Below are 27,692 nucleotides of genomic sequence, written 5' to 3'. Positions count from 1 at the left end.
GAAGTGTCCAAATTTCAGCAGACCTTGACAAATACAATTATGCCTAGAAACACTAACAAAAGGAGAAAAGAAATGGAGGGAGAGAAGCATATTATAATAGAAAGGAAGCTGATAAAGAGTCATGAGCATCTCTCTCATTAACTATGGTAGTGACCATTCTCAACTCATCATTTCTCTGGGGCTCAGTTTCTTAACCTGGAAAGTAGAAAGAGTAGAGTTAGATTATTCCTTCTGCTATGAAATTCTATGGTAAGTTATTTAGAAGGGGAAAAAAATAATGCACTCTCCAGAGGGTGGTGGGCAATAATTGTCTCATGTTTCTTTGGTATGAATATTCTAACAGAAACACCACAGAAGAGGATGGGAAAGGTGAAACAAGCACTATAAGAGTACTAAAACCTGGAATTAACTAGATTTAGGAATAAATCTCACCTCTCACACTTACTAGTGGTTTGATCATACTTTGCACACAGTAAATATTTGTTAAATGATTTCTGTTTCATTTATTCATGTCTGCTTATAGTCTCTGGGTTCCACTTTCTTTCTCATCGGCAAAAAAGCTATCTATAGTCATACAAAAATATGTTCTAAATCACTGTTGGCTAGAGAAATACAAATTAAAACAACTCAGAGACACCACTTCATACCTACCAAATTGGCTAATATAATAGTAAAGGAAAATGATGAATATTGAAGACAATGTAGAAAAACTGGGACACTAATACATTGTTGGTGGAGTTGTGGACTGATCCAACTATTCTGAAGAGCACCCAAGGATAATCAAACTCTGCAGACCCTCTGATTCAGCAATACTACTACTAGGTCTATATCCCAAAGATACCATAAAAAAGGGAGAAGAACTTACATGTACAAAAATATTTATAGCAACTCTTTTGTGGTGCTAAAGAATTAGAAACTGAGGGAATGCCCATCAATTTGGGAGTGGCTTAACAAGTTATGTATATGAATGTAATGAAATACTATGGTACTCTTAGAAATGATGAGCAGGTGGATTTCAAAAAATGGGGAAAGATTTCTATGAATTGATGCTGAGTGAAGTGAGCAGAAGTAGAATATTGTACACAGTAATGGCAACACTGTGATGACCAACTTTGATAGATCTAGCTCTCCTCAGCAGTTTCATAATAATCCAAAACAATTCCAAAAGACTCATGACAGATAATGCTATCCACATCAAGAGAAAGAACTATGGAGTCTGAATGCAAATCAAAGCAGACTATTTTCACTTTTTTTGTTTTTTTGGATTTTCCTTTTTGTTCTTTCATTTTTTCACAACATAACTACTGTGGAAATATGTTTAATATGATGGTACATGTATTAAAAACATGGCTATGATCATATCAATCCCACAGAGTCATTATGAGGCACATATGTGATATGCAAAGCACTTTGCAAGCATTAATTAGATAAATAAGCCACTATAAATAAGATATAACAGCCACTGTTATAACTAGGAAGATCAACCTCATGTATGTTAGGGAGGAGGGTAGAAAGAAGGAGAAACAATGGAAGCTTGCTTTCCAAATAAATTACACAGTCTCACTGAGTAAAAATGTACATGTATTTCCACTCATTAGGATGACCTAGAGAGAGGAAGCTATACTCTAGGCTGCTATTAAGAAGTGATATGGCTTGAGATGTGAATAAGAAGCTCTTCCACCATTTAAATCTTGGTTTTTCTACCCTATGTAGCAATGTAATAATGATTCTTCCTATCATGGTAAGTACCCACTTTAGCAGATTATTAGTGATTTTATTAACCTCCCACAAATTCTCCTTAAGTAGAAAATTTTAAAATAAATAAAGATCAAACTAGTATTTAAGGCCATCCAGAATCTGGTTCCAACTCATCATCCCATCCTTTTTTCACATCATTCCCTTTCATGTGCTTCCAGGATGTCCTACTCTACTAGCTTGTTCCCCATCTCATCCTGCCCTCCTCTGCCTCAAGGCATGTGTACAGGTGGTCCCTGGTGCCTGAAACCCTCTTCCTCCCTCCTCCCCTCTGCCAAATGAATGTCTTCTTTCAAGGCCTGAGGTACCACTTCTCCCATTTAGCAATTAATTGCTAATGACCCCAGATAAAAGGGTTCCCCCCTTCCTCTTATTTTCCTAAGCACTCTGACTTGACCTCTCTTTTGCCTTGATCACACTCTACCTTGAATCATTCTTGATTGTAAATATGTTGTTGTATCCTACAAGCTCTTTGCGGGTTAAGGACTGTGAATCCATAGTACTTAACATAGTCATTTCATTTCAGTTCATAAACACAGCAAGTGCCTATTATATATAAGACTCTCCACTAAGCACTAGTGATACAACAAAAAAATGAAGAAGTGCCTGCTTTGAGAGAACTTATAGTTTATTCTGGGAAACAACATCTAAAAGGGTGAGTGAATACATGATAACTTGAGGAAAGAAAGAACAGTAATCTTCCTATAGGAGGTGGTACAAGAGTTGAGACCTGAAGGAAATTAAGGATTCTGAGAGACATGGACGAGAAAAGAGAGTACTCCAGGAAAGGGGAATAACCTGAGTAAAGGCATAAAGGCAGGAGGAAATAGAATGCTGAATTCAGGTTCATCAACATGACTGGAAGGCAAAGTATATGAAAAGAAGTAATATGTAATAAGGAGAAAAGAAGACTAGAGCTAGTTTGTGAAGGGCTTTAAATGTCAGGCTAAGACGCTTATAGTATGTTGTATACTGAGGAGATAATCAGTCACAGATTATTTTTGAGAAGGGGAATAAAAAGTTCAATTATAATTCAGGAAGGTTATTTTGGAAGTTGGGAAAAGGATGAGTTGGAAAATGGAGAAGTTGTAAGCAGAGTGAATAGCTGTGATATTATTGAAGTAATCCAAAGAAGAAATAAGGAGCTAAACTATAATGGACAGTCAAAGAGAAGAGGATGGATGCAAGCACTGTTGTGGCAATCGAATCAAACAAGATTTGGCAATTAGACAGACGTCAGAGGTGATGGAAAGGGGAAAAATAAAGATTACCGAGAATGTGAACTCAAATGATTTGAAAATTTGATGCTGTGTTGGAGAGAAATTGGGGAATTTGGAGAAGGGGCAGGTTTGTGGGGGGAAATGAATTCCACTTGGGACACGTGTCTTGAATTTATTACAAATTGTCTAAGGACCTTCAAAGAAACAACATATCTCTGGGAGATAGACTCGTAAAGCAGAAAGCACTAGATGTGAAGTGGGTTCAAACCCTACTTTTGCTAACTACTGTCATTACCATACTGAGGAAGTCACCTAAGCTTTCTGGATCTGAGCTTCTTTATCTAGAAAATGAACAGCTTGGACTAGGTCATTATAAAGTGCCATCCATCTCTAAATCTATGATCTTATGAATTAGCTATTTCTGTCTTCAGTATAATGATGGAGTATTTTGCTTATGCCAAAAAATTTCCCTTAGATTTTTTTTGAGAAATTAGAAATGATAGTTTCATAAAAGGTTAGCTCTTAAAGAAACCTTTGAAATCTAATCCAATTCACTCATTTTACCGAAGAGGACAATGAGGGAAATGAAAGCAGTTGCCCAAGGTCACACAGGTACTTAAAAGCAGACATAAAAAAATACAAAGGAGTCACAAAATAAAAGAGATTCATTCAAGTTAAAATCTCTTAATATGTTTTCATTCCCTCATCTTCTCAGTCTTTTCAAGGATGTCTAAGAGCAGTGTAACCCAGAGAAAGATTTTGACATCCCAAATTTGTCTCTTGCTGCTGTTTATTGAAACTTATTTAGCAAACCAATTTCATCATCTCTGATTTTTCTTCCTTTTTAGAGAGAATATTCAAAGAATGACTGGCAAGAGGCTAAATTCTCAAAAACTCTGATATTCACCATGCAAATTCTCCTTAGAAAATACCTTCTCCTTCACTTCAGTCCAATTAACTTTTTCCATTTATAATTGGTGCTTTAAAATTTCCAGTGTTTGAAACCAGATCTGCTCCAGAAAATTATCTGAAAGTATCTGAAAGAATCTTAATCACCATGGAGGTCAACAGAAATTACTTACAAATAACCTCTCCATTGCCTCTGGCCTCCAGTAAAACAAATAATTTCACAGGAGAAAATGTTTTTCATGTTCTAATATTTCTGCTTCAGGTCTTGGGATATTCAAAGGCACAAAGAAAATGATGAACACCACCAAAAACAACAACCCTCCAACAGATAATTTTGGGGAAATTTTTTTTATTTTGATACAAATTTGGGGGTCATCATTTACAGATTGTGGGGCTAAGGAGAAAAAGAAGAAAACCATGGGGGACAATCTTTAATAACTTGCATTTAACCTTTAATAACTTGCATTTCAGACTACCAGTTAGTTTTCCTCCAAAGTGACAGTTATCAGCAAGAAGCTTAACTATAAGGAGGACATTCAGTCACTAAAGAGAAGGAATTGTGCAGAAAAAGAAAGTCAGAGAATCTAAAAAAAAAACTCTACACCTTGCAAAATCTTTACCATCAAGGGCTACCTCACCATGTTTAAAATACATACAAACATACATACACATGTGTGCATGTATATATAAATGGCATGTACATGCATATATGTATTAATATGTGTATGTGATATATGTATAAATGTGTGTGTATGTGTTCACTAAGGATAAAGCCAACAAGATCTGTTTACTGGTGGTGAGAAGAACTTAATTACAAGGCCAGTTTTCATCTCTATTAAAAGATTCAACTTTAGGTTAGTGAAAAGGCCCAACGGAGTAAAGTATGATAATCCCCATTGCTCTCTGAGTCCAAAGACAGAAAATCAGCTAAGGTGAATTGACTCGGCAGTAAACAGCCAGTTCAGGATTTTAAAAGATGTTAAATTTTATATAGAAAGTTTTTAAGGTAAAAGAGAAATGTGGAGAGCCTCCAAGGTTAAAAGGTAACGTTTGCAACCCATTCCCAAACTAACTTTCTCTGGCACAATTACATTTTCTTGTATTTTCCCACCTCTGTTGTGAAAAAAATAATTAATATGGCAATGAGCATATTGGATATATGCTACTGGTACTGAAACCATGGGTTTCCATTACATGAAAGGTTAGTATAAGGCCACTTAACCAAGTGAGAGGATCTTTCAAGTTCTAATAGTAGCACAGAAAATGTCATTATAACTCTTTAGCTGGTGAATTACTCCTATTTTGCATTTCAGGCACTCCAAAAAATAACTTTTACGAAGCAACTGGTATATTCAAGTTTACAGAGCAGTGAAGTATGTGGTACTGTATCACTATACTAAAATGTAAGGAATCTCAGCCTCCTAGACAACTCTCTGAGGTAGATGCATTGCCAATCTACCTTGGTAGAGGCAGTTTCCAGGCTAGAAATTATTTACATAAATAAAATTCTAGGTTTGAAATACATAGTCATATATACATACACACACATATGTACATGTGTATACATGCATATTTATATGTATGTATATGTTTGTGTGCATATCACAGTAATATTATATCCCATTTTACTGTAGTCCAAATTAAGTAAAATATTAAGTTCTTTGAAATAATATGGTTCCATTGCATTAAGCTCCAAATGTGATATTTACTAAATGGGTCAATGTTACCTTGAAAGAAGAAACAAAAAAGAAACACTATACTCTTTTCCAATAAATACAGAAATTACGCCTTGTACCCAGCTATTCTTCAGCGTAGTTCTTCAAATGCTAATAATTTCGATCAAAAAAGAGAAGGAAGTTAAAAGTATAAACATTACAAAGTTGAGCCAAAATTAGCCCTGTGTGCAAATGAACTGAGAGAGTACTTGGAAAATCTCAAAGAATCAGTGAAGAAACTGAGACAATTAAATCCACAATAAATTATCAGGATGCAAAATAAATTTTAAAAATCATATAACAATAACACATATAGAGGAAATTTAAACATTACATTCAGAATATCCATAAAACATGGTAATATACTCAAAACTCTTGAAAATGCAATTACAAAACACTCTTTAAAGTAATAAAGACTGCTTTTTTAAATTGTAGGAATATTCATGAACATGGTTAAATTGTGCCAATATAAGATAGATGGGGATGACACCTAAGCTGGCATACATATTGATTGCTATACCAATCAAACTGCCAAAGACGGTTTTTTTATAGACTAAACAAAGATTAATTTAGAGGAGCAAAAATATATAGAATCTCAAGGGAAATAATGAAAATAGGAATGAATAGAAAATAACACTTTCAAATTTCAAAATATATTACAAACATCAATCATTACAATTATTTGATGTTGATTTAAAAATAGGAAAGTAGATCAGAGAAACAGATTAGAAAACAAGAAATCAGAAATATTTTAACTCACTAAAACTGTGTGTAATATTTAAATATAAACTAATTGGGAGAAAACTCTATATTTTACAAGAACTTGTAGGAAAACTGGAAAACAATTTGGCAGAAATTAAATTAGACCAGGTGTTCTAAATCTAGGGTCCATGGACTTAATTTTTATTTGAAAACTATGCTTTATTACAATTGATATCCTTGGTAATCTTATATATTTTATGCACTTAGAAACTTTGTTCTGAGAATGAGTCCATAGGCTTCATTAGACTGCCAAAGGGGTGCAACACACATACACACACACACACACACACACACACATACATACACACAAAAGGTTAAGAACACCTACTTTAGACCAGCATCTTACACAATATATCACAATAATCTCAAAATGGTTATACAACCAGAATATTTTTTGTTAGAAATCACACTACAAAAAAATCTGAAGAGATTAATATCAAATACATTTCAAAACAATGGCAAGTGAAAGAATTCATAACCAATCAGGGGACAGAGGTGATCACAAAAAATAAAATAATTTCATTTATATGAAATCCAAAAGCTTTCAAATGGACAAAAGCAATTTAGCTAGGATAAGGAGGGAAATTGTAAATTTGGGAAAATGTTTGTATCAAATATCTCTCAAAAGAATCTTACTGTCAAAATATGGAGGGAACTAACACAAACACAGAAGACTAAAAGTTATTTACCAGGTGATAAGTATTAAAGAATATAAACAAGTAGCTCTCAAAAAAATACACATTACTAGCAACCATAGGAGAGATTACTCCAAGTCACAAATAATAAGAGAAATGAAAATCAAAACACATCTGAAGTTTTACGTCATACCCAGAAAATTGGCAAAAATAACAAGAGTTGGAAATAATCCATTGATGATGGAGGGATTGTAGAAGAATAGGTTCACTAATGGTTTTTGGGCAGGGCAGTAAAATGGTCTAATCATTCAGAAGACATTTGAAATTTTACTAAAAGAGTGAATAACACATCCATACCCTTTGACCCACTTATCCTATACTACAAAACGGTCAAAGGCAGAATGGTCTTAGATATACCAAGATACTTACAGCAATTCTTGTGGTAGCAGGGAATTAGGGTGGAAAAGTAGAAGTCAATCAACTGGAGAATGGTTAAACAGACTATACATTAATACAATTACATTAATATAATACAATATCACTTTACTATAAGAAATAACAAAATGCTTCAAGGATGAATAGACAGACTTATATGAACTGATACAGAATTGTATAAATCAAGCCAGAAGAGTATACACAATATCTACAAAAACATAAAGGAAGAATATAAAACAAAACTGAGTGCTCCTTAAAATGTTAATGACTAAGCTTAGACTCAAAGAAGAGCTGAGAAAATGGACCGTTTTTCTTATACTGTGGAGATGGGAGACTTTAGGTATAGAATACAAATAGCATATACAATGGACACAGTCGATGCGTTGATTGATTTTAAACAACTGCTGTTTTATCTCTTTTTTAATCTTTCACAAGGGCTAGCTGCATGGGTAAAGAGAGAGAGGGATATACTTGGAAATGAATATGACAAGAATAAAAATAAAGTAAAAATGTTAAACTAAGACTAAGTGAAATTTTATGTGTCTCTTTAAAAACAAGTAAATTTCAGTTTATTCTAAATGTGTGGTCTGATAAAATGGAACTAGAATCATAGAATCTGGGTTGAAATACTGGGTCTGCCACTTACTACCTATTAAACCTCAGGCAAATCACCTAATCTCTCTGGGCCCAAATTTTCTTATCTGCAAAATGAAAGTGATTTTTGAGGTCCGTTCTAGTTATATTAATTTCCTTCATTTACCACAGAATCAAACAAAACAACACTTTCCAAGGCAAAGCTACAGATAATGTGAATTCTTCCTATGGCTTTCATGTGAAATATCGCCTAAGATTATGCACAGACAAAATCAATGCACCTAGGATAAGAAGGGAGGGGATCAAATAGAAAAAAATGCAACTTTGTGTCAAATTTCTCTAAGAATTTGGTATCCAAAATACATAAACAATAAATACATTTAAATCCAATAACCATTCCCCGGTAGATAAGCGGTCAAAGGATATGAACAAGTGGTTCTCAAAAGAAGAATTGCCAATTATTTATAACCACAAGAAAGAATACTACAAATCATTAATAAGAGAAAAAAATAACATGACTGTAATAGAACATTACCATGCTGTCAGAGAACATGATGAATACAGAGAGGCAAGAAAAAGCTCAGGACTGTTACAAAGTGAAGTAGAGTCAGGAAAACAATCTATACCATAACTACAACAATATAAATAGAAAGAACAATCACAAAATAACAAATAATTAATAAATTTTGCAAATTTAGAAAGATCAAACTTGACCCCCAAAAAGACCTAAAAAATATCTCCCCCTCACTCCTTTGCAGAATTGGGGGTCCATGCATATGTAACACTGCATATAACATTGGATTTTTTCAACGTGTTGATTGCTTTTTGCTAATTTTTTTCTCTTCAATTAAAAAAATTCTCCATTATAAGGGATAGTTCTTTAATAACTATAAGGAGGGGAATGGAAGAAAGATATAGGAGAAATGTAGGCAATGTAAAAAAAAAAGATACCAACAAAATATTTTAAAAAGAAAAAACACTATGTGGCTTCAAAACTAAAAAGATAAATCATAAGTGAAATCTCATATCAGAATCTGTTAAGTAAGGCAATATAAATTCAATCACAGGGAAAACTGAAATTGATCCAAAGGGACATACATTATTAGCTGTTACATGGCAGAAGAGACACAGATCTTTCGCATTAGACTTATTTGTTTGCTGAAGCTCATGTGTCCCAGTAATTTCTATTTCTCCTTGAGCTCATCTCCTTCTCTGCTTTTTCATCTCTTTCTTTTTTCCTGTTTAGACTGACTCTTTTCTTGTTTTTCTATTCTGTCTTTCATGCTCTCAGCTAAGTGCACTCTCTGCCTCAACAATTGGAGCTCTGTCATGCTCAGCACCTCTTGAGGTTCCACTATATCCCTCAAATCAACCAATTTCTACAACCAACTAGCAAATCTTTATCTTGATTTACATTGTGACACTTCAGGGAATACAAAACAGGATATTCTATTCAATTCAACATGCCTTTATTAAGCTCCTACTATGTGTAAAAGCACCAGCATGGAATAAAAGATAGGATAGGGGATTCTTAACTTTTTGTGTGTCATAAACCACTTAGGCAATTTGGGCAATTCTATGGACCCCTTCTCAGGATAATATTTGCTGCTTGCATTCTTAATTAAAGGAAATATTAAATTTCAGTTAATGAAAATCAAGACATATGTTTTCCCATCCAAGTTCACTAACCCCTTGAAATCTATCCAGGGATCCCTTGGGAGTTCATGGACCCCAGGAAAAGAATCCCTGGGATAGAGGGTCAGCACTGGAGTTAGGAGGGTTAGCACTGGAATTAAGTCTTGCATTTGGCATCTGTAGATTGTGATTCTAAGCAAGTTACTTAATCTCTCATTACACATGTCCTCTCCCCCCACAGCTCTCTTAAGCCTCTATGCAGTGATAGAGATTCCCTACGCAGATGAAACCACTTCCTCTCCCAAAATGAGTAAGGCACTATGCTAAGTACAGGAAATATAGTAACAAAAATGACACAGTCTTGCCCTCAATGACCTTACATTAGACAATGAAGATGCAATGGGTTCACAGACAAGTAAATGCAATGCCTATGCAAAGGAAATAGAAAATATTGGGGAAAAGGAGACAGGGAGAGCACCAACAATTAGGAGGATCAAGACAGGCTTTCCATAGGAAGGATGTGGTTACTGAGCCATTTCTTTTTTTAATTAAACTTACTTTATTTTAATTTATGGAATAAAGCAAGCATTTCCACCACACAGTATAACAAAAAAGACGATTGCAAATGAAACTGCAAATCTATTTTGTACAACGTGCTATTCCCTTTAAATATAGCATAAAGTTATCATGTAAATTTCTTCCCCCTTTTTTTCTTCCCTTCCCACCAAAGAGATGGTTGCCATTGGACACAAATGTGTGTATGCAAATTCATTCTATTGCATACTTCTATTTTTCAGTTCTCTAAGCTGCTTCAATGACAACTAAGGAGAGACCCTCCCAGGAAGGCATTTACCACCTGGTTGAAAAGAGACATTACATGTCAAAGAAGGGTGTCTCTTTATTTCAAACAATCAATATCCCTGGAGTTAGGAGGAATTCACAAAGTATCTGAGAGAAGAATCTGATCCCCCTGCATACTCTTTGTTAAAAAAGACCTGAACTATATTAAGGATGTTTTGTTTTTCTTCCAACTTTTTTGAGAAAATGGTTAAGATTAAATTACAGGACTATCTGTAATGATTTCTTTGAAATGTTCCTCAACTATCCTCTTGGGATGAGAGTAGGGCACCATCACATGGGGTCAAGTGGGGAAAGGAAGGAAAGTTATTTGAAAGAACAGATGATAAGTGGTTTGTCTCAAAAATATTTATTATTGTTAGCCACAATTGGTAGAGGTAGAGACAGTTCAGTGAATAGAGAACAGGACTTGGAGTTAGAAAGACTTAAGTTTGTATTGTGACTCAGACACATACTGACTGATGTGGTCTTCAACAAATCACAACCTCTCTGTGCCTTAGTTTCCCCATTAGTAAAACAAGGATAATAACACCTACATCACACAGATGAAGATCCAATGAGTTAACATACATAAAGCTTTGCAAACCAAGTGCTATATAAATGCACTTTATTATTGCCAGGTATTTTGCAAGTATTATTTCCCTTGATCCCAACAACCACAATGAAAAATTATTAGTATCAATATTTTTTATCCCTCAGCCTAAAGAAGTTTAGAAATTGATATATCCAGGACCATTTATGCCCTTGGTCTTGAAGAATCTGAGTCTCCAAGAGGAGGCTAAATTGTGCATAATATACCTTTCTTAAGAAGATGAGGAAATGCATAATATACATTAGAAAATTTACATCCAAAGAGAAATAAATTTGTAAGTTTTTTTTAAATGAAAACCCCAAAGTTACATGGCAAACAAGGGCAGAATTAATATTCAAACTCAGTTTTCATGACTGTGAATCCAGGGTTCTTTCTATTATTTAACACATTTGGAAAATAATCATTCTCCATTTGGTGTTCATTTTTATTCAAGAAATAATTCAACTTAAGCTAGAAATCTCCTGTCACAACCAAGTCTTCCATGTATATACATATATATATATACATACATATGGAATATATGTATATCTATGTATATATAGTCAAAGAGGAGTAGTTAATTCAGAAAAAAGTCAACTTAACTTTGACTTTTTGGGGTTTTTTTTTTACTTTCCCATTAGGTACAGAATAAGCCAAAGTGCATTTTTCCTTCATTAAATTTATACATATCATGACAAAGCTAAGAAGGAAGAAAGCATTTATTCTCTGCTCTATCAACATCTAACTCAAGGTTTTGCTTCTCTCAAAAGAAGCATTTAATATATGGGTACTTTGAAATTGTCCATCGACTGGAAAATGACTTTTAAAAATTAAGTACATGAAGACGATGGAACACTACTATTCCATAAGAAGCAATGAAGAATTCAGAAAAGGATCAGAAGATATATGAACTGATGCAGAGTGTTAAGCAGGACCAAGAAAAACAGGAAAACAGCATACACAATGACTAAAAATACCAAAGCTTAATGCCATAGACTTATGATGACCAAATTTGGTCCTATACAAGAGTTAAGGAAATGCACCTCCCTTGCTTCTTTGAAGAAATGCACAATATTGCCTGTGCTAACAGAGTTGGTTGGTATCTTAAGTAGTTTTATAGAACTGATTTTTATTTTCTCTTTTCAAAAAATATTGGTTCAAAAGGGATGGCTTGGTGACTTGGAAATGGGGGTGATGTAAAAATGAAAGATATAAATAAAAGTCTAAAAGGAAGAAGACAAGACAAAAACCTTAAAAGCACATTTCTCAAAGAATCTAAAAAAAAGATAAGAAAAATAAAATAAGATAAAAAAGAAAGAGTATCAGAAAGGAAGGTGCAGACTAATGTGTCAAATAGTGTAGACAGTTCAAAATATTAAGGAAAAGGAGAAAAGTCATTGGCTTTAGTTATAAGAAACTGAAAAGGAAAGAGAAGAGATGTAACTTTTTATTTAATATAGTGTGTAAAATACCTGAAACAAGCAATGATTTTGATGTAGTTTTATATGGTGACAGCAATTATCATATGTGTGTGTGTGTACTTCTTCTGACAACAGGATGACTGAAATCTGATCTTAACCAAGTAAAATGAAATGGAACTGGTTCCCTCCCTTCAATTAATTCTCTTTCAGATGAATAATGAATTCTGTACCATACATGCATACATATTACAGTGCTCTCTTTTGTTGTATTATGAATTTGGTAGTTTTTAAGAACATTACTGTAAGGACAAAATTTTAGCCCATAAAGAGTACACTTCAATGACTAGTAGAGATAGCACACTTTTGTGTAGTTAGGCTTAGTGTTTCAAGGATTATTCAAGCCGATGAAGAAATAAGATCAGTCACACTGAAGCATAAATAAAAGTATGGTTAGAAAAAAAATAACACCAAGAATTAACAAAATGTTGCTTAATTAATTCTCAGGAAACAACCAAAAACCTTCAGAGAGACTGAGCAACTGGAGGAGTGATCGATCAATGACTCCTCTTCAGTATGATGTAGACTTCTTGAAATGAGAAAAATGAAAAGACTAGTAAAAAAGAAAAGCAACCAATCACTGTTAAGAGCGAGGAGAAAAATTCTCATCAAGAGCAAGACAACAGAAAAGCAAGCACTAAAGTTTTGGGAAAGTACTTTTTAGTTATGAAGTTTTTCAATCAAGAATCTATATAACAAAACTGTGGTCAGAAGTCTACCTTAGCCTGCAAGATCTGAGCATCTTTATGAGGCAGCTAGGTGGTGCAGTGGATAGAGTACCAGAACTGGAGTCAGAAAAACTTCAGACACTTATTAACTGTGTGATGCTGGCAAATCACCTAACCTCTTGTTTCTTCCTCTATAGACTGGGGGCAATAATAGCTCCCAGGGCTGTTGGGAGGGGCAAATGACATAATAATTATAAAGTTATAGTACAATGCCTGGCACACAGTAAGAGCTATAGAAATACTTACTATTACTAATCCTCCCTTTAAATGTTTTAGGATTTTTTTTTACTTTCACTTTTGTTTTGCCTTCTTACTAATTGGGGAGAAGTCTTTTCCTCATTGAGGAAGTGAGGAATTCTGATAAACATATTGACATACCGGGAAGCAAAATTGTTCCAGAATTATAGAAATTCCAAAATGAAGATGAAATAACACAAGATATCATAGCAATGTTACAAAAGGTTAAGAAGTTTAACCAAGAGATGAAGATAAACCTTCTTCAGTGACATGGGAACTCATCAGATTAAAATCCTTGAAAATCTATGGACTATAACCATGGGCTAGGCTGTTTGTAAGAGGTATGGTTAATATTCAATGTTATAAAAGCATGGTTTCACAATGAAGAATGGAAGAATGTGTCAAAATCTTATGAACCTGATGCTAAGTCAAGACAAGTAATTGCCACAAAAAAGCATATATTATAGAACCATGCCTGATACCGTACACAAGAATAAAGTCCAAATGGGTATATGTTCTAGGTATAAAGATTGATACCATGGATAAACTGGAGGAGCAAGGAATAGTGTATTTATCAGATTTATGGAGAAGGGAAGAATTTTTTACTAAAGAAGAGATAGAAAGCATTATGAAATGTAAGATGGATAATTTTGATTACATTAAACTGAAAAGCTTTTGCACAACCAAACCCAATGCAACCAAAATTTGGAGGGATGTAGTAATTTGGGAAAGAATTTTTACAGCTAATCTTGGGGATAAAGGCCTCACTTCTAGAATATATAGAGAACTGACTCAAATGTATAACTATACAAGTCATTCCCCAATTGATAAATAGTCAAAGGATATGAACAGGCAATTTTCAGAGGAAGAAATTATAGATATGTATAATCATATGAAAAAATGCTCTAAATCACTTTTGATTAGAGAGATGCAAATCAAAACAACTCTGAGGTACCACATCACACCTATAAAATTGGCAAACATGACAGAACAAGAAAATGCTAAATGTTGGAGAGGATGTGAGAGAGTTGGAACACTAACTCATTGTTGGTGGAGCTGTGAGCTCATTCAACCATTCTGGAGAGTAATTTGGAACTATGCCCAAAGCGCTACAAAAATGTGCATACCCTTTGACCCAGCAATATCACTACTAGGACTGTATCCCCAAGAGATCATAAAAATGGGAAAGGTCCCACATGTACAAAAATATTTATAGCAGCACTCTTTGTAGTTGCCAAAAACTGGAAGTCAAGGGGATACCCATCAATTGGGGAATGGCTGATTAAATTATGGTATATGAATGTAACGGAGTACTATTGTGCCATAAGAAATGATAAACAAGAAGACTTCAGGGAGGCCTGGAAGGACTTATAGGATCTGATGCTGAGTGAAAGGAGCAGAACCAGGAGAACTTTGCGCACAGCAACCACCAAAGTGTGCGGGAGTTTTTTCTGGTAGACTTGGAACTCCATAATAATGCAAGAACTCAAAAAAAAAAAAAATTCCCAATGGTTTTCTAAGGCAAAATGCCTTCCACACTCAGAGTGGAATTCATTCGCAGAATGATCATGTTTGTGTGTGTGTGTGTTTGTGTATTATGTTTTGATTTCTTATATGATTTCTTCCATTTATTTTAGTTCGTCTACATATCATGACTATAGTGAAAACGTATTCAATAGGAAAGCATATGTAGATCCTATATAGAATTGTATGCTGTCTTGGGGAGGGAGGGGGGAGGAGAGGGGTAGGTGTGGGGGGGTTAAAATCTAAGTTTTATGGTAGTGATTGTAGAACATTAAAAAAAATAAAATTTTAAAAAAGCATATATTGCAATTTAAAGATTTTAAGATTTAAAAAGTATAGGTTTTATAGTGTAATTCAATAAATTTGATCATTTTACTATATACCACTCAATTTACACACCACTGAACAGTCATCAGCCATAGAGATTAGCTACAAAGTATGAATAATATCATTAGAGAAAACACAAAAGTTTACAAAAGAAAATCTATAAAAAGTGCTAGGTCTCAAACCCACGGCCTTATATACCAACACAAAAATAGATAAATAAATGTGTGTACACACACTCATATACATATATATATGCATATATATGTAACATGCAAGATAAGCTAAAAAGTCTAACATGATAAGGCAAACATGATTTCCTAAGTATCTCTGAATTTTGATTGGCTTATATCCCTCACCAGAATATGATTCTAGGAGAGTATGCTTTATTTAAAAAAAATTTTTCAAAACGAAATAGGCAAAAGAAGTGAGATGGGGTGGGGTGACGTGGGCAACATGTCATTGTATATCAAGAAATTAGATTCATGTGAGAAAATCCAAGAATCAGGGAATAGGGAAGCATGACAGAGAGAATTTCACTGAAAGTCAATGGGGTATAATCAGAAACAATAAGTCATTAGCAGGATAGCTAGGTGGTACAGTGGCCTTGGAGTCTGAAGTATCTTAGTTCAAATCTAGTCTCAGACACTTATTAGCTGTGTGACCTTGGGCATGTCACTTAACTCCAATTGCCAGTTTTTAAAAAAAGTCATTGGCATATAGTATCATTCACTTGGACAGGAAGGAGAAATTCAGGAAATATGATGTAACTTTTTTTTCGGTATTACAGAAGACTTTTGAAGTCTGGCAAAATCTATCAATTCAAAATAATATTTTTTAATGCATAAAGAAAAATACATAGGATTGCAAAGTAAATCATTTTCTGAAATAGTTATCAAAATATGTTTTAAAACAAGGTCATGGACCCCTACATTAAGAATCTCTAGCCTAAGTATTTGAATAGGTCCTTAGACCATCACTAAACACAATAGAATCACACAGAAATTAATAGACAGAAGGAACCTCACAGAGTACCAAAAAAAGTTAACATGAATCAGAAGCTCAGTATCGGTCATAAATTAACAGATGATAAATCCCTTTACAACAAACAGAGATCTCAGAATATCCTTAAGGATTCAATAAGCAAACTGTAGTGGAACAGACAAAACTGTTGCCTGTAGTCACCTGGCTATAAAACTTATTCATAAAAGATAAAGAACAACATTTTATAGATCTCATTTGAGCAGGTACTCATAATCTCCAAGTCACATGGAATGAAAAATTTTCAAAACATAAAGACCTAGTAGAAGAAATCAAAACCACGTGAGAACCAGATGGGGTATGTATTGTCCCTGCCATCCTATCTGTTACTGGAGTAGGTTCCAAGGATGCTTTCAGTAAGCCTATCAAGCTAAGTTTACATCCTAATACTTTTAATCAATTACCAAAAAAATGGCTTTTTTGTCCATCCACATAAGTGTCCACAAACACTTATATAGTTATAGTTATATAGTAATATAACAACTTGTCCTAAGACTATTCCTATATGAATTATATCAAATATAAAATTAGGATGATGGTAATAATGATAACTGGCACTAATATAGTATTTGAAGGTTTGCAAAGCATGTGACATGTCTCAGGACCTCAAGTGTCCTTCCGTATAAAATTAAGATGGACGAGATGATGGGCAAATATAAGTATTTATATTTGCCTGGCCCACAGTAGGCACTTAATAAATGCATGTTAATTTGTTGCCTGTAAGTTTGCTTCCTGCTATAAATTGGTGAATCTATGATTTACCCAGGGTCAAACAGCTTAGCAAATGTCAAAATCAAGATGAAACTCAAGCCTCCCAGACTCCAAGTTCAGAATTCAACATTTTCCAACCTACGTCTCAATAAAAATCCACTCCACCTCCCTAGTCTCTACTTGAAAATCTCAAATGGCAAAGAATCGATAACTTCCCAATCAGCCAATTCCATTTCTGGATACCTCAATTTGTTGGAAAGTTTTCTTTATCTGGCCCAAATGTGTTTCTTTGAAACTACCACTCACTGTGACTATCTCTACCCTCTAAAGTCAAGTAGAATAGCATTCCACTAGTATTCTCATCTCTAAGCTGAACCTCCTAATCACTATCTTCAACCAGTCTTCATATGACTTTACATGGTCTCAAAGATCCTTTCCAACCTAGTCATTGCCTAGCTGATCACCATCTTTCCTAAAATGTGGTGCTCAGAAGTAAACACTATATTCCAAAAGTAATCTGAGCAAGGCAGAGTACAATGGAACTATCAACTCTCTTATTTAAGACACAATGCCTTTATAGCCCACTGCTACAAACCACCATAACCAATATATATGTATGTGTAAGTACACATGCATAAGTATACACAGAGTTATATATGTATGTGTGATGTTGTTTAGCCATTTATCAGCCATGCCCAACTCTTTTTGACCCCTTTGGGGGTTTTCTTGGCAAAGGTACTGGAGTGGTTTGCCATTTCCTTCTCCAGATCATTTTACAGGTGAGGAAACCGAGGCAAACAGTTAAGGACTTGATCAGGACCACACAGCTAGTAAGTGTCTGAGGCCACTTTAGAATGCAGGAAGAGAAGCCTGACTCCAGACCCAGTGCTCTAACTTGTTGCTATCTATATCTATCTATCTATCTATCTATCTATCTATCTATCTATCTATCTATCTATCTATCTATCTATCTATCTATCTATCTATCCATCTATCTATCTGTCTATCTATCTATCTATCCTACCTCTCTGTCTATTAACCATCTATCATCTATCTTTTTTAGCAAGAACTGCTGCTCAGCCAAGCCTCATTTATCACTGTTGTTGTGAAGTTTATTCCTTGAACCAAAGCAGAAGTCTTTATATCTATCCCCACTAAATTTTCTTATTAGATTTGGCCCATCACTCTAACCAGGATCTTCTTTCAATCCCACCATCTAACATGCTATCTAACTCTGCTATCTTTGTGTCATCAGAAGATCTGATGAGCATGCCATCTATACCTTCCTCCAACTTACTTATGAAAATCTGAAATTGCCTAGGGTCATGGCCAAATCTTTGGGACACTCCACGAACAGCAGCAAGGACAACAAAAGCACTTTTAACAATACAAGCAAATATTTATATGCTTACATTTTAATCAAAGTGATGAATTGAATTTCCATTTAAATGCTTAAATAATCACTTATAACACTTCAAGATTTTCCTAGTTCTTTACTTTTCAGTTTATCTCATTCCTTCCAAGTTGACATCTACTTAATTTTTCGGTAGGATCATTCAAACAGATCTGAACCTACCTTGCTATATCATCATCTAGCCTACCTTTCTCCATCTTATCCATAACGACACCATGAAAGACTTTATTAAGTACTTTATTGAAATCTAGGTATGCTAAACTCATAGTTTTAGTGTGATTTCCCTGATTATTTATCATGGGGCAGGAGGGAGAGGGGAATGTTAGTCTGGCATGATCTTTTGGTATACAATAATTGATTTCATAATGATGACTAAGTTAACCAGAAAAGAATAAATGATCATTACTCTGTTTAAAAGGCAGGCAAATACATAGTGCATTTTATAAAGATTACCACTAAAAGTGCCTAAAAGAAGAAGGCAAAACGTCAGGTCCCTGGAATATCCATAACGAAGCAATGAAATAATAGGCCTTAAAGTGTAGGCAGCTATTGGGCAATAATATTATTGGATATACACAGCCCAAGAGTTCTACTAGCTTTACTCTGCCTGAGTGAGCGGGGCCCAAGCGAAAAGGCCACTTCAACTAACTTATAAAGCTCACCACTAAGAGGTTATTTTGAGTGCTGAGCCTAAAGTCAGGAAGACATCTTCCTGAGTTCAAATCTGGCCTCAGACATGTACTAGTTGTGTGACCCTGGACAAGTCACTTAACACTCTTTGACTCAGTTTCCTCATCTGTAAAATGAGCTGGAGAGGGAAATGGCAAACCAGTCCAGTATCTTTGCCAAGAAAACCCCAGATAGGGTCACAAAGATTTGGACATGGTTGAACATCATCAACAAATGGTTATGTAGTTCTTGAAAACTCTCTCAGTGACTCCTCTAAGAAAGGTGTCCCCAGTTTGGTAAATAATGTTCTACTGGAGAGAACATTGTGTTGGGAAGCAAGTTTAGAGTCTATTCGTAGTTAAACCCTTGAGAATCCACGTGACTTTGGCACGTTTAACCTCTTAGCTCCCCATAAGTACATTAAAAATTATCTATTGCTCTATTATATCTTATTATTATTTTTTTATTTATCTGTATTCCCTAACTATTACAAATTTCTCTGGTAAGTATAAATGAAAAGATGTTGGTAAAACACCTGGAATTCCATAAAAAAGAAGCCATGTATGAATGCAGGGCGTAACATCATCATACCATTACTAGTTAAGTCCCAGGACCAGGTCATAGGGACCACGTAAAATATAATTCTGGCTATAAAAAAAGTTTTAATCCTCACGTTGTCCTCTTGATTCCAATGCTAACCTCAGTCATCAATCTTACTTGAGTTCTGAGAAGTCAAGCAGTAAGAGGTCAAATATGTATATACACACATATACATATTTTTTCTAGCCATCTGTCTTTCATGGGTATTAACAAGAAAGTTAATATCAAGTTCTTTGAGTTCCTCCAATGCACAGCATGAAGGCATTATTACATAATCACTACTGGCTGTAGCAATGGCTGTCTCCTAGGAAAACCAGAAATTTAACATTACTCTTTTGAGACTCATCTCAGCCCATCAGTAAAAATTGGAGATCATTCACATTCCATTTAACTCCAGTGGAACTTTCAGAAGGTTTCTTGACATAGCTCTGATCACTCAAACATTTCAAAGTAGCCATAGAAATGATTGTATGAGAGAAATGATTCTGTGTAACTTATCAAATGAAAGATCAGAGTTATCAGTTCTTACAATTACCATATTATTTTAACTTTTCCTTTGACCTATTTCTTTCCTTTCTGTTTAAATTGATTTGCCAAAAGAATGTCATTTATTTTATGTAACAATAGTAATGTCCATAAAACAGTGCCTATTCTTTCAAAAACAAACCATAAAGCTACAAATAGCTTACCTGTTAAGGTTTGCAAAGCATTTTACAGATGTCTTATTAGATCCTCACAGTAACTCCCTGAGGGAGGTGCTAATTATTACTCCCATTATACTGGTGAGGAAAATGATGAAAAATAAACTGAATTGCCTAGGGTCCCACAATTAGGAAGTTTATGAGGTAAAATCTGAATCCAGATCTTGAATCCAAGCCACATGCCTTATCAATCATTTATATTTGCATGGGAATTGGTAATTTATATATAAAAAATACATTCCCATATATTAACCAATTGAATCCTCAACTACCCCATGATGCATATGGGACAAATATTGTTCCTACTTTACAGATGAGGAAACTGAGGCTCTAAGGGGTTGATGATCAGACTGAAGTCACAGAGATCATGACAGAGGCAGCTCCATCCCTTTTCCACTACAGTTTACTATCTCCTAGTAGAATATACCCTTTTGAATTATTTTGCTATGAACACTATAGAGATTGCACAAGCTTATCCAAATTCTCTTATTTTTAATGTGTGACACACACTGCACTTTCCAAATGGCACGCTGAGGTGGGATGTTCAGTTCATAAGTATGGGAGTGAACAATGTTAACCAACAACATTGGATTCATTATTACAGGACCAAGCAGTCTTAGGCAAAATATTAGCAGAATACAAATTTAAAATGTGAGCCGTCACCCTGTCCTCTGTGAAAAGGAACCAATAAAATGGTAGGAATCACATTTAGGATCCCTAAAGTATTTAAATCCAAAGAATTATAAAATGATAAAACTGGGAGGGATCTTAGAGACCCAGCAGTTTTTATAATGAGAGCCACAAAGTCCGGGGGGCTCAGAGGGCAGGGAGAGCAGGAATACATACACATGATACCAAGCATTGTCACTTTGATCTTCATTTAGCTTTCACAAACTACCATGTGGAGGTCTGTGGAATGCTGACATTAAAAAATCAGTTTTCTTACTAGCAAATATTAGGAGCCAGTGATCTAAACTCACCCTGTCATTTTGCAGATGAAGATTCTGAGGCCCAGAGATGTAAAATAATTTTTAGAGCCAGATCATCTGGATTTAAATCCCACCTCTGCCACTTAACTATCTGTGTGACTATAAGTCACTTAATCTCTCTGGGCCTCAGTTTCCTCATCCTCACTTTGGATTAGATGTCTTTGGAGATTCCTTTCAACTTCAAATCTATAATCCTAGGATTAAAATGAATTTGGTGGTAGGTTCAAGACTAGTATACAACCTCTTGTATTCTAGTTCCTAATATATATACATATATATGTACATATACATATATATACACACATATGTACATATATGTATATGTGTATACATATGTATATATGTATGTGAAGAACTCTCCTGTCTTCTGTCTCTTATCTCCTAAAGGATTTCAAACTATTTCTCAGAAATTCCTTCATTGTTATTGATGTTCAAGAGTTCTGTTTTGTCTAATTTTTGTGACCCTGTGGACCATAGCATGCCAGTGCTGTCCATGTGGTTTTCTTGGCAAAGATACTGGAGTGGTTTGCCATTTCCTTCTCCAGTGGATTTAGGAAAACAGAAGTTAAGTGACTTGTCCAAGGTCACACACTTAGTATGTATCTAAAGGTTGGATTTGAACTCAGGACTTCTTGACTCCAGACCCAGAACTCTGTCCACTGAGTCACCTAGCTGCCTATTTCTTTGTCACTCTTAAAATATTTCACAGGCCTTACAACATCCCAATGAGTAAATAAGTGGCAAGTGTAAGACACAATGTGTGTGGTCTTTGCCTCTTCTCATGAAGGATTGATAGTGAGAAGTAAAGCTTCAAAAAGTCATCTATCTTACTAAGTCCTCAAGTCCCTGATATTTGGGGATTGTTTTACTTCTGACTCTTACAAAAACCCAGGGAAGCACCAACTGAAAAGTTATGAATAATTAATCTTCAGGAACTCACCCCTTGGAATTGTAAGAATGACTGGGAATCTACATTGCTCCAAGGTACAATAAAGTCAATACCTGATGCTATCCTGGGGATGCTACACTATAAAAGGATGAAAGTGATGGGAGGCAGAGAGTGTAGGATGGAGAAGAAAAGAAAGTTTCATAAAGTGATTGGAATCATTCAATGTGGTCAAAAATGCATCCTCCTTTGACTGGAAAGATAAACTATAAAGTAGGAGGCACTTGATATGTGAGAGATTAAAATCCTCCAAACCTCCCCCCCCCACAAAAATCATCTAAGTTTTAATGCTCCTCTCTAACTTAAATGTAGTCAAAGAGAATCTACAGAATGTTCCTAGGTAGAAAAGGACTGCAACTTTTAGCCGAGAATACAGTTTTACAACTGGATATTGAAACAGTCACAAGATGGAAACAATGACAGACGTTGAATTCTGGTAGTTCTAGGGAGTTGTCCCTTACATTGTCTCAACATTCCATTACTTGCTTGTAACAATATACATATAACACGGGGCCTTCTATTACTCTATAGCCCTAACTCCCACGAGGAAGTATCACTTTCAGCAAAAAACTCAAACATTTTCCTGTGTAGCCAATGATGGAGATTCGGGAGGATGGGGGAAGAGGGAAAGGGTCATGGGGTCTTTTGCAATTATTTCACAAAAGTAATAAAGTCTCCATATTGCAAAGATCAGCCATATGCAATCACACACACACACACACACACACACACGCGCGCAAACATGCAAAACCTGTTATACAGTCTGCTTAATACTGTCAGTATCTTTACTTGATGAAACAAGATTTTTTCAACAGGCTTATAAGTCATCTTAAATCAGTTATGGTGGAAATGAGACTTGCCTTATTTATTAACAAGTCTAGAGTGGTTTATGCAACCACACTAGAAATTTACTTTGCGATTTTGAAATGTTATGTCATTCATACACAATCCAGGCTCTTCAGTAGCAGATCTGAAAAGCATGATTGAGCAGTAAAATCTTAGACGCTACTGCAAGTCATCTTTTATTTTTACATTCCTAAAAAACAATTTGTTGAACTTGTCAATTTATTAGTGACACAACTTTAGAACTGCAAACCAGGTCAAGAATAAACTACAAATAAAAGTTTTGAAAGCAGAGACCATAGACTTTTTGTCTCAAGAAAAAATTTTAGACTGATCTAGTATAAGGAACAGTTGATTTGGTGGAAAGAGTATAGACTTGGAGACAAGAAAAACCTAGCTTTGAATCCTGCTTCCAACACAAACTAGCTGAGTAACTATAGCCAAGTTATAACTTTTATAAGTCTCAGTTTCCTCATCTGCATTATGGGAATAATAATGCCTATGCCATCCTACCTCATGAGGTTGTTGCGAAAATCCAAAGAAATAAGATACATAAAGCACACTGTAAATCTTAAGCTGCTATAAAATGTCTGCCATTACTAGCCCACAAAGTTTAGCAAGGAAGGAGTTCTCTCCAAAGAAATCCTGGAATTGGTAACCAGTAGCTTGTGTTATTTTGTGAGCCATTCTGCTCAAGTCTTAAAGTTTTGGTCAGACAACACTTGTCTGTTTCAAAGCTCTTAGGCTCTTAGTTTTAAAAAGTCTTAAGCCGGTGATCCAAAGGTTCAGACAAAAGTCTTTTCTTTATTTCTACAATGATATTCTAGAAATGGATTTAGCATGATAATAATAAAACTATTTAAGGCAGATTTAGATGTCCAGGTAGGTCTTATTTAGTATAGTAGGGTATATGCCTATATATCAAAATATTTTATTTAAAAATCAAAAGATTGAAATTAAAATGTTTGGATAAATCAAGTAAGAGAGCTTGATTTTTTCCTGTGTATGTTAAATTTTCATACATTGGGATTTGTTAAATTGAGATATGTCTGTGGTCACTGTCCATGTTTGGGTTATAAAAAAAGAAAAGAAAAAAATCCAAATGAATTCTAATCTTTCTTAAAAAAAAAACAACTTTATTCCCTAAAGTGTTATAATTTATTTACATAGTGTTAATGGAAAATAGTATGAAAGTTAATACGGTAATAGGAAAAATGTTTCCATAAAAGGTTCGTAAAGAGAGTCATTGAATGGAAAAGAAATAACTGGTTTTATACTGTGTATCAGAACCAAAATAAAATCCTATGTCTTGAACATATCTGTAGGTATGCATGTATATGTTCTTCATTTTCTTGTGTTAAACAACTCTGGGACATTAGGATGTATTGGCTACATATTTGCTCTCATTTGTAGATGCTAAAATAGTTATTCTTTAAAATAATGTTATTTATTTTTGAGGTTTTACTCACATTTTGTTGCCTGGTATTTCTGTCATCACAACACCAACACAAAGTCAAATGTGAGATTTAGCACCATGCTAAAAAAAGGGAGACTTTTTTTCCAAAATGATTTTACATTTACTACAGTGACGTTCAATAACATATTCAGTGAAATGTCACTCAATTCATAATGAGACCTTGTATCCACTAAGAGATAAAAATGAAAAATTGCCCAGTGAAAAGAAAAACCAGGTAACATGGTATAAGTTTTGAAGGTCAGACAGACTCCTTCAGGACTGTTTTGTGTGTTTTTTTTTTTTTTACTTTCAAAGACTAATATATTTCAAATGATTCCGTATTGTACTTTACAAAGAAGCCTTATTAACTGTTATACAGATGAAGAAAGTAAGGCAGCAAGGGGTTAACTGATCGAGGCAAGGTCATACAAAATCAGGAAGCAGATCAAAGAATTGAACTCTCTCAATTTTCAAAACTTCCAGGCCTCAGACCTGACCAATAGAACTGAAAGCATTCCTTCCCTAAGTCTTTATTCCTGTGCTGTCCTTACTATCCCACCCCCCACTTCCCTGCATTTCAAAGGCTTTTACAAATCCAAACGGAAATAAATCATAGAAAGCAATCAGTAAAACGCTTCTGTGGAATGATAATAGCCATAATAGCTTTGTTTAAAAGAGACTTTAATATTAAAAAAAACTATTGTGGATAAAAGAAAGTTTTAGATATTAACTCATTTCAGGAGCTTCTATACCAATGAAAATCAAGCTTATAGAATATTGGTCAGCTTTCTTGTCTCTCTCCTTTTTTTCAATTAAGAGCTGAAAAATATTAACTAAAGGTCAAGATCCTTCAAGATGTCTTCTTTTCCCCTTGGACACTCCAGAATCAAGAAAAAAAAATATATTTTCAAATTGCATATACTTTTTGTCCTCTTTTTGAGGAGGAAATAGTCACATTTAACTCTATTTTGGTAAAGGCACATGTACCTTGAATGTTATACTAACACCAAGAAACTCCACAGCATCTGCAATAGGATAGCTAGCCTACTTAGCCTTCCTTTCCAGCTATGTTTCGTCCACTATACCTGTCAAAGAAATGGAGATCTTATAGTATTAAGTAACCTTTCCCATTTGGCCCTCATTAACAGAATACTTCAACTAAATTAGGCCTGAAAATTCTCTTTCTTTATGATGGAGCTTAAGAATAAAGGTGCCTTGGAATATGTGAATAAGCAGCAGCCAACCTAGGAAAAATAATTTAGGAGAACTCCATACTGATATTCAAAGACTATTTCTCCCCATCACATAAAATATTCATATATATTACCAGCCAGAAGGCCTCTGCCCAAACCCTACTTGCAAGAGATCTAAAAATTTTAGTCTAAAAATCAAAAAATAGGTAAGGGGTAAAGATCCTATTACAGATTCCAGAAGGAGTCTAACAGAGGTGATCAAGGACTGGGTAGTAGAAGAGACTGATCAGGTACAGCTTAGCAGTGATTTCTGACAGGACAACATGGAATGGGATGCGGGGATAGATAATCTGGCTTCCCAACAGAATCCGAAAAACTAGAAAATTTCTAGTGTTACTGTTCTTATAGCAACACTCATCTGTGCACTAACACAGTTTTATCATCCAACTTATTCCCAGGAAATTGTTCAATGGGCAATTAAGATTTATAATCTAAATGGTCTCAAAATTATATCTCTGGGAAGTCAAGTCTAAATTAAATCAAACCAGGCTTTTAGGCTTCCAACTATCACATTTTCCCTTTTGAGCAAGTGCATTTCAATACATAGAACTTCTCCTCTTACAGATCATTTTCAAAATTGTCCCTAGGCACAATCTCCCAGGCAAAATTTGATCTATGGAAATGAAATATGAAAACTGGTTAACTCCAAAACTCAAAGAAGGGATACTAACCTCCTACAACAGATTTCAAAAAGTTAATTCTTTTTTTCCAGGGGTCTCCACTGCTCTAACTTCTTTTTTGCCTAATACACATGCTAGCTTATTAAGAGCTAATAGAACAATCTGAAAAAGTAATGCAAATCCAAGCATAGACACCTATTGTATATGAAATGAATGTACAGGTCCTTGAAGAGGAAAATATATATTACATGGCATAGAGATATAGATTTTTTAAAAAGCCTTTTAAAGGGAAAACATTGCTCTCCTGATATATCCTTGATTAAAGAAATGGATAAGTTATTGATAGATGGATCTAATAATCAGTTGTTTCAGATGCAGGTTTGGGATGCAGTTCACCAATAGAGGGTTACCTGTCAGGTCACAGTTTGGGGGTAGGGTGATGGATAATGCAGGGAAGGTGTATTTTGGCTAAGGAAGGAACAGAAAGTAGCAAATACTTACATTTCCGTGATGTTCTCCGGGTCCGGGCTGTTTGGTTCCAGCCTTGGAAAGGCCACGATACCAGGAGAAGGATTGCTGCACCAGATCCGAGTAGTACTGCATGTGCAGGACGTGGGGCAAGCCTGGGAGCCCCTCCAGAACATCAGAACCAACCAGCAGAAACCCAAGAGCCGCGCCATGCCCGGTCCATGACCCTTCTTCCAGGACAACATCCCTAGCCACTGAAGCCAGCCAGAGCTCAAATGTTTTCTACCCCCCCAACACACCCCCCACCCCGCCCCCCCGCCCCCCCTCTCCAAGCGCCTCCTGCTGCCCCCGACCGGCCTGTTCCCACGGGGTCGTTCTTAATTTTCCTCCCGGCACTCCGTGCGTCTGTCGGGTCCCGGTGTGCACTGCTCAAAGCTGCGGGAGCAGCTGGGGCATCTTGAGCCACTTCACAGGGGGGCACTACTGGAGATGCTGGCGCTGTTGCATATCCACGCGCCTTCTGTGGGTGGGGACTCAGTTGCCCCCCGGGGGCTCACGCCTGTGCCAAATCCGGGATGAAGACAGCGGGACTGAGTCTTGA

General features: G+C 35.3%; 1 protein-coding gene across 3 annotated transcripts in view; it reads right to left on the bottom strand.

Moving 5' to 3' along the window:
- The window catches only part of NTRK2 (neurotrophic receptor tyrosine kinase 2), a 405,509-nt gene extending 378,132 nt beyond the window's left edge, over positions 1–27,377 (bottom strand). For all 3 annotated transcript variants that reach the window (XM_072605907.1, XM_072605913.1, XM_072605917.1), the window contains exon 1: positions 27,125–27,377. In XM_072605907.1, the coding sequence (XP_072462008.1) occupies positions 27,125–27,336 (212 nt within the window). In that variant the 5' untranslated portion in view covers positions 27,337–27,377. The remainder of the gene's footprint in view (positions 1–27,124) is intronic.
- Between the last annotated feature and the right edge of the window lie 315 nt (positions 27,378–27,692).

Source organism: Notamacropus eugenii, chromosome 1, assembly GCF_028372415.1.
Source record: "Notamacropus eugenii isolate mMacEug1 chromosome 1, mMacEug1.pri_v2, whole genome shotgun sequence".
Lineage (NCBI taxonomy): Eukaryota > Metazoa > Chordata > Mammalia > Diprotodontia > Macropodidae > Notamacropus > Notamacropus eugenii.
Note: the sequence above shows the minus strand (reverse complement) of the source record. Positions and strands in the feature narration are given on the sequence as shown.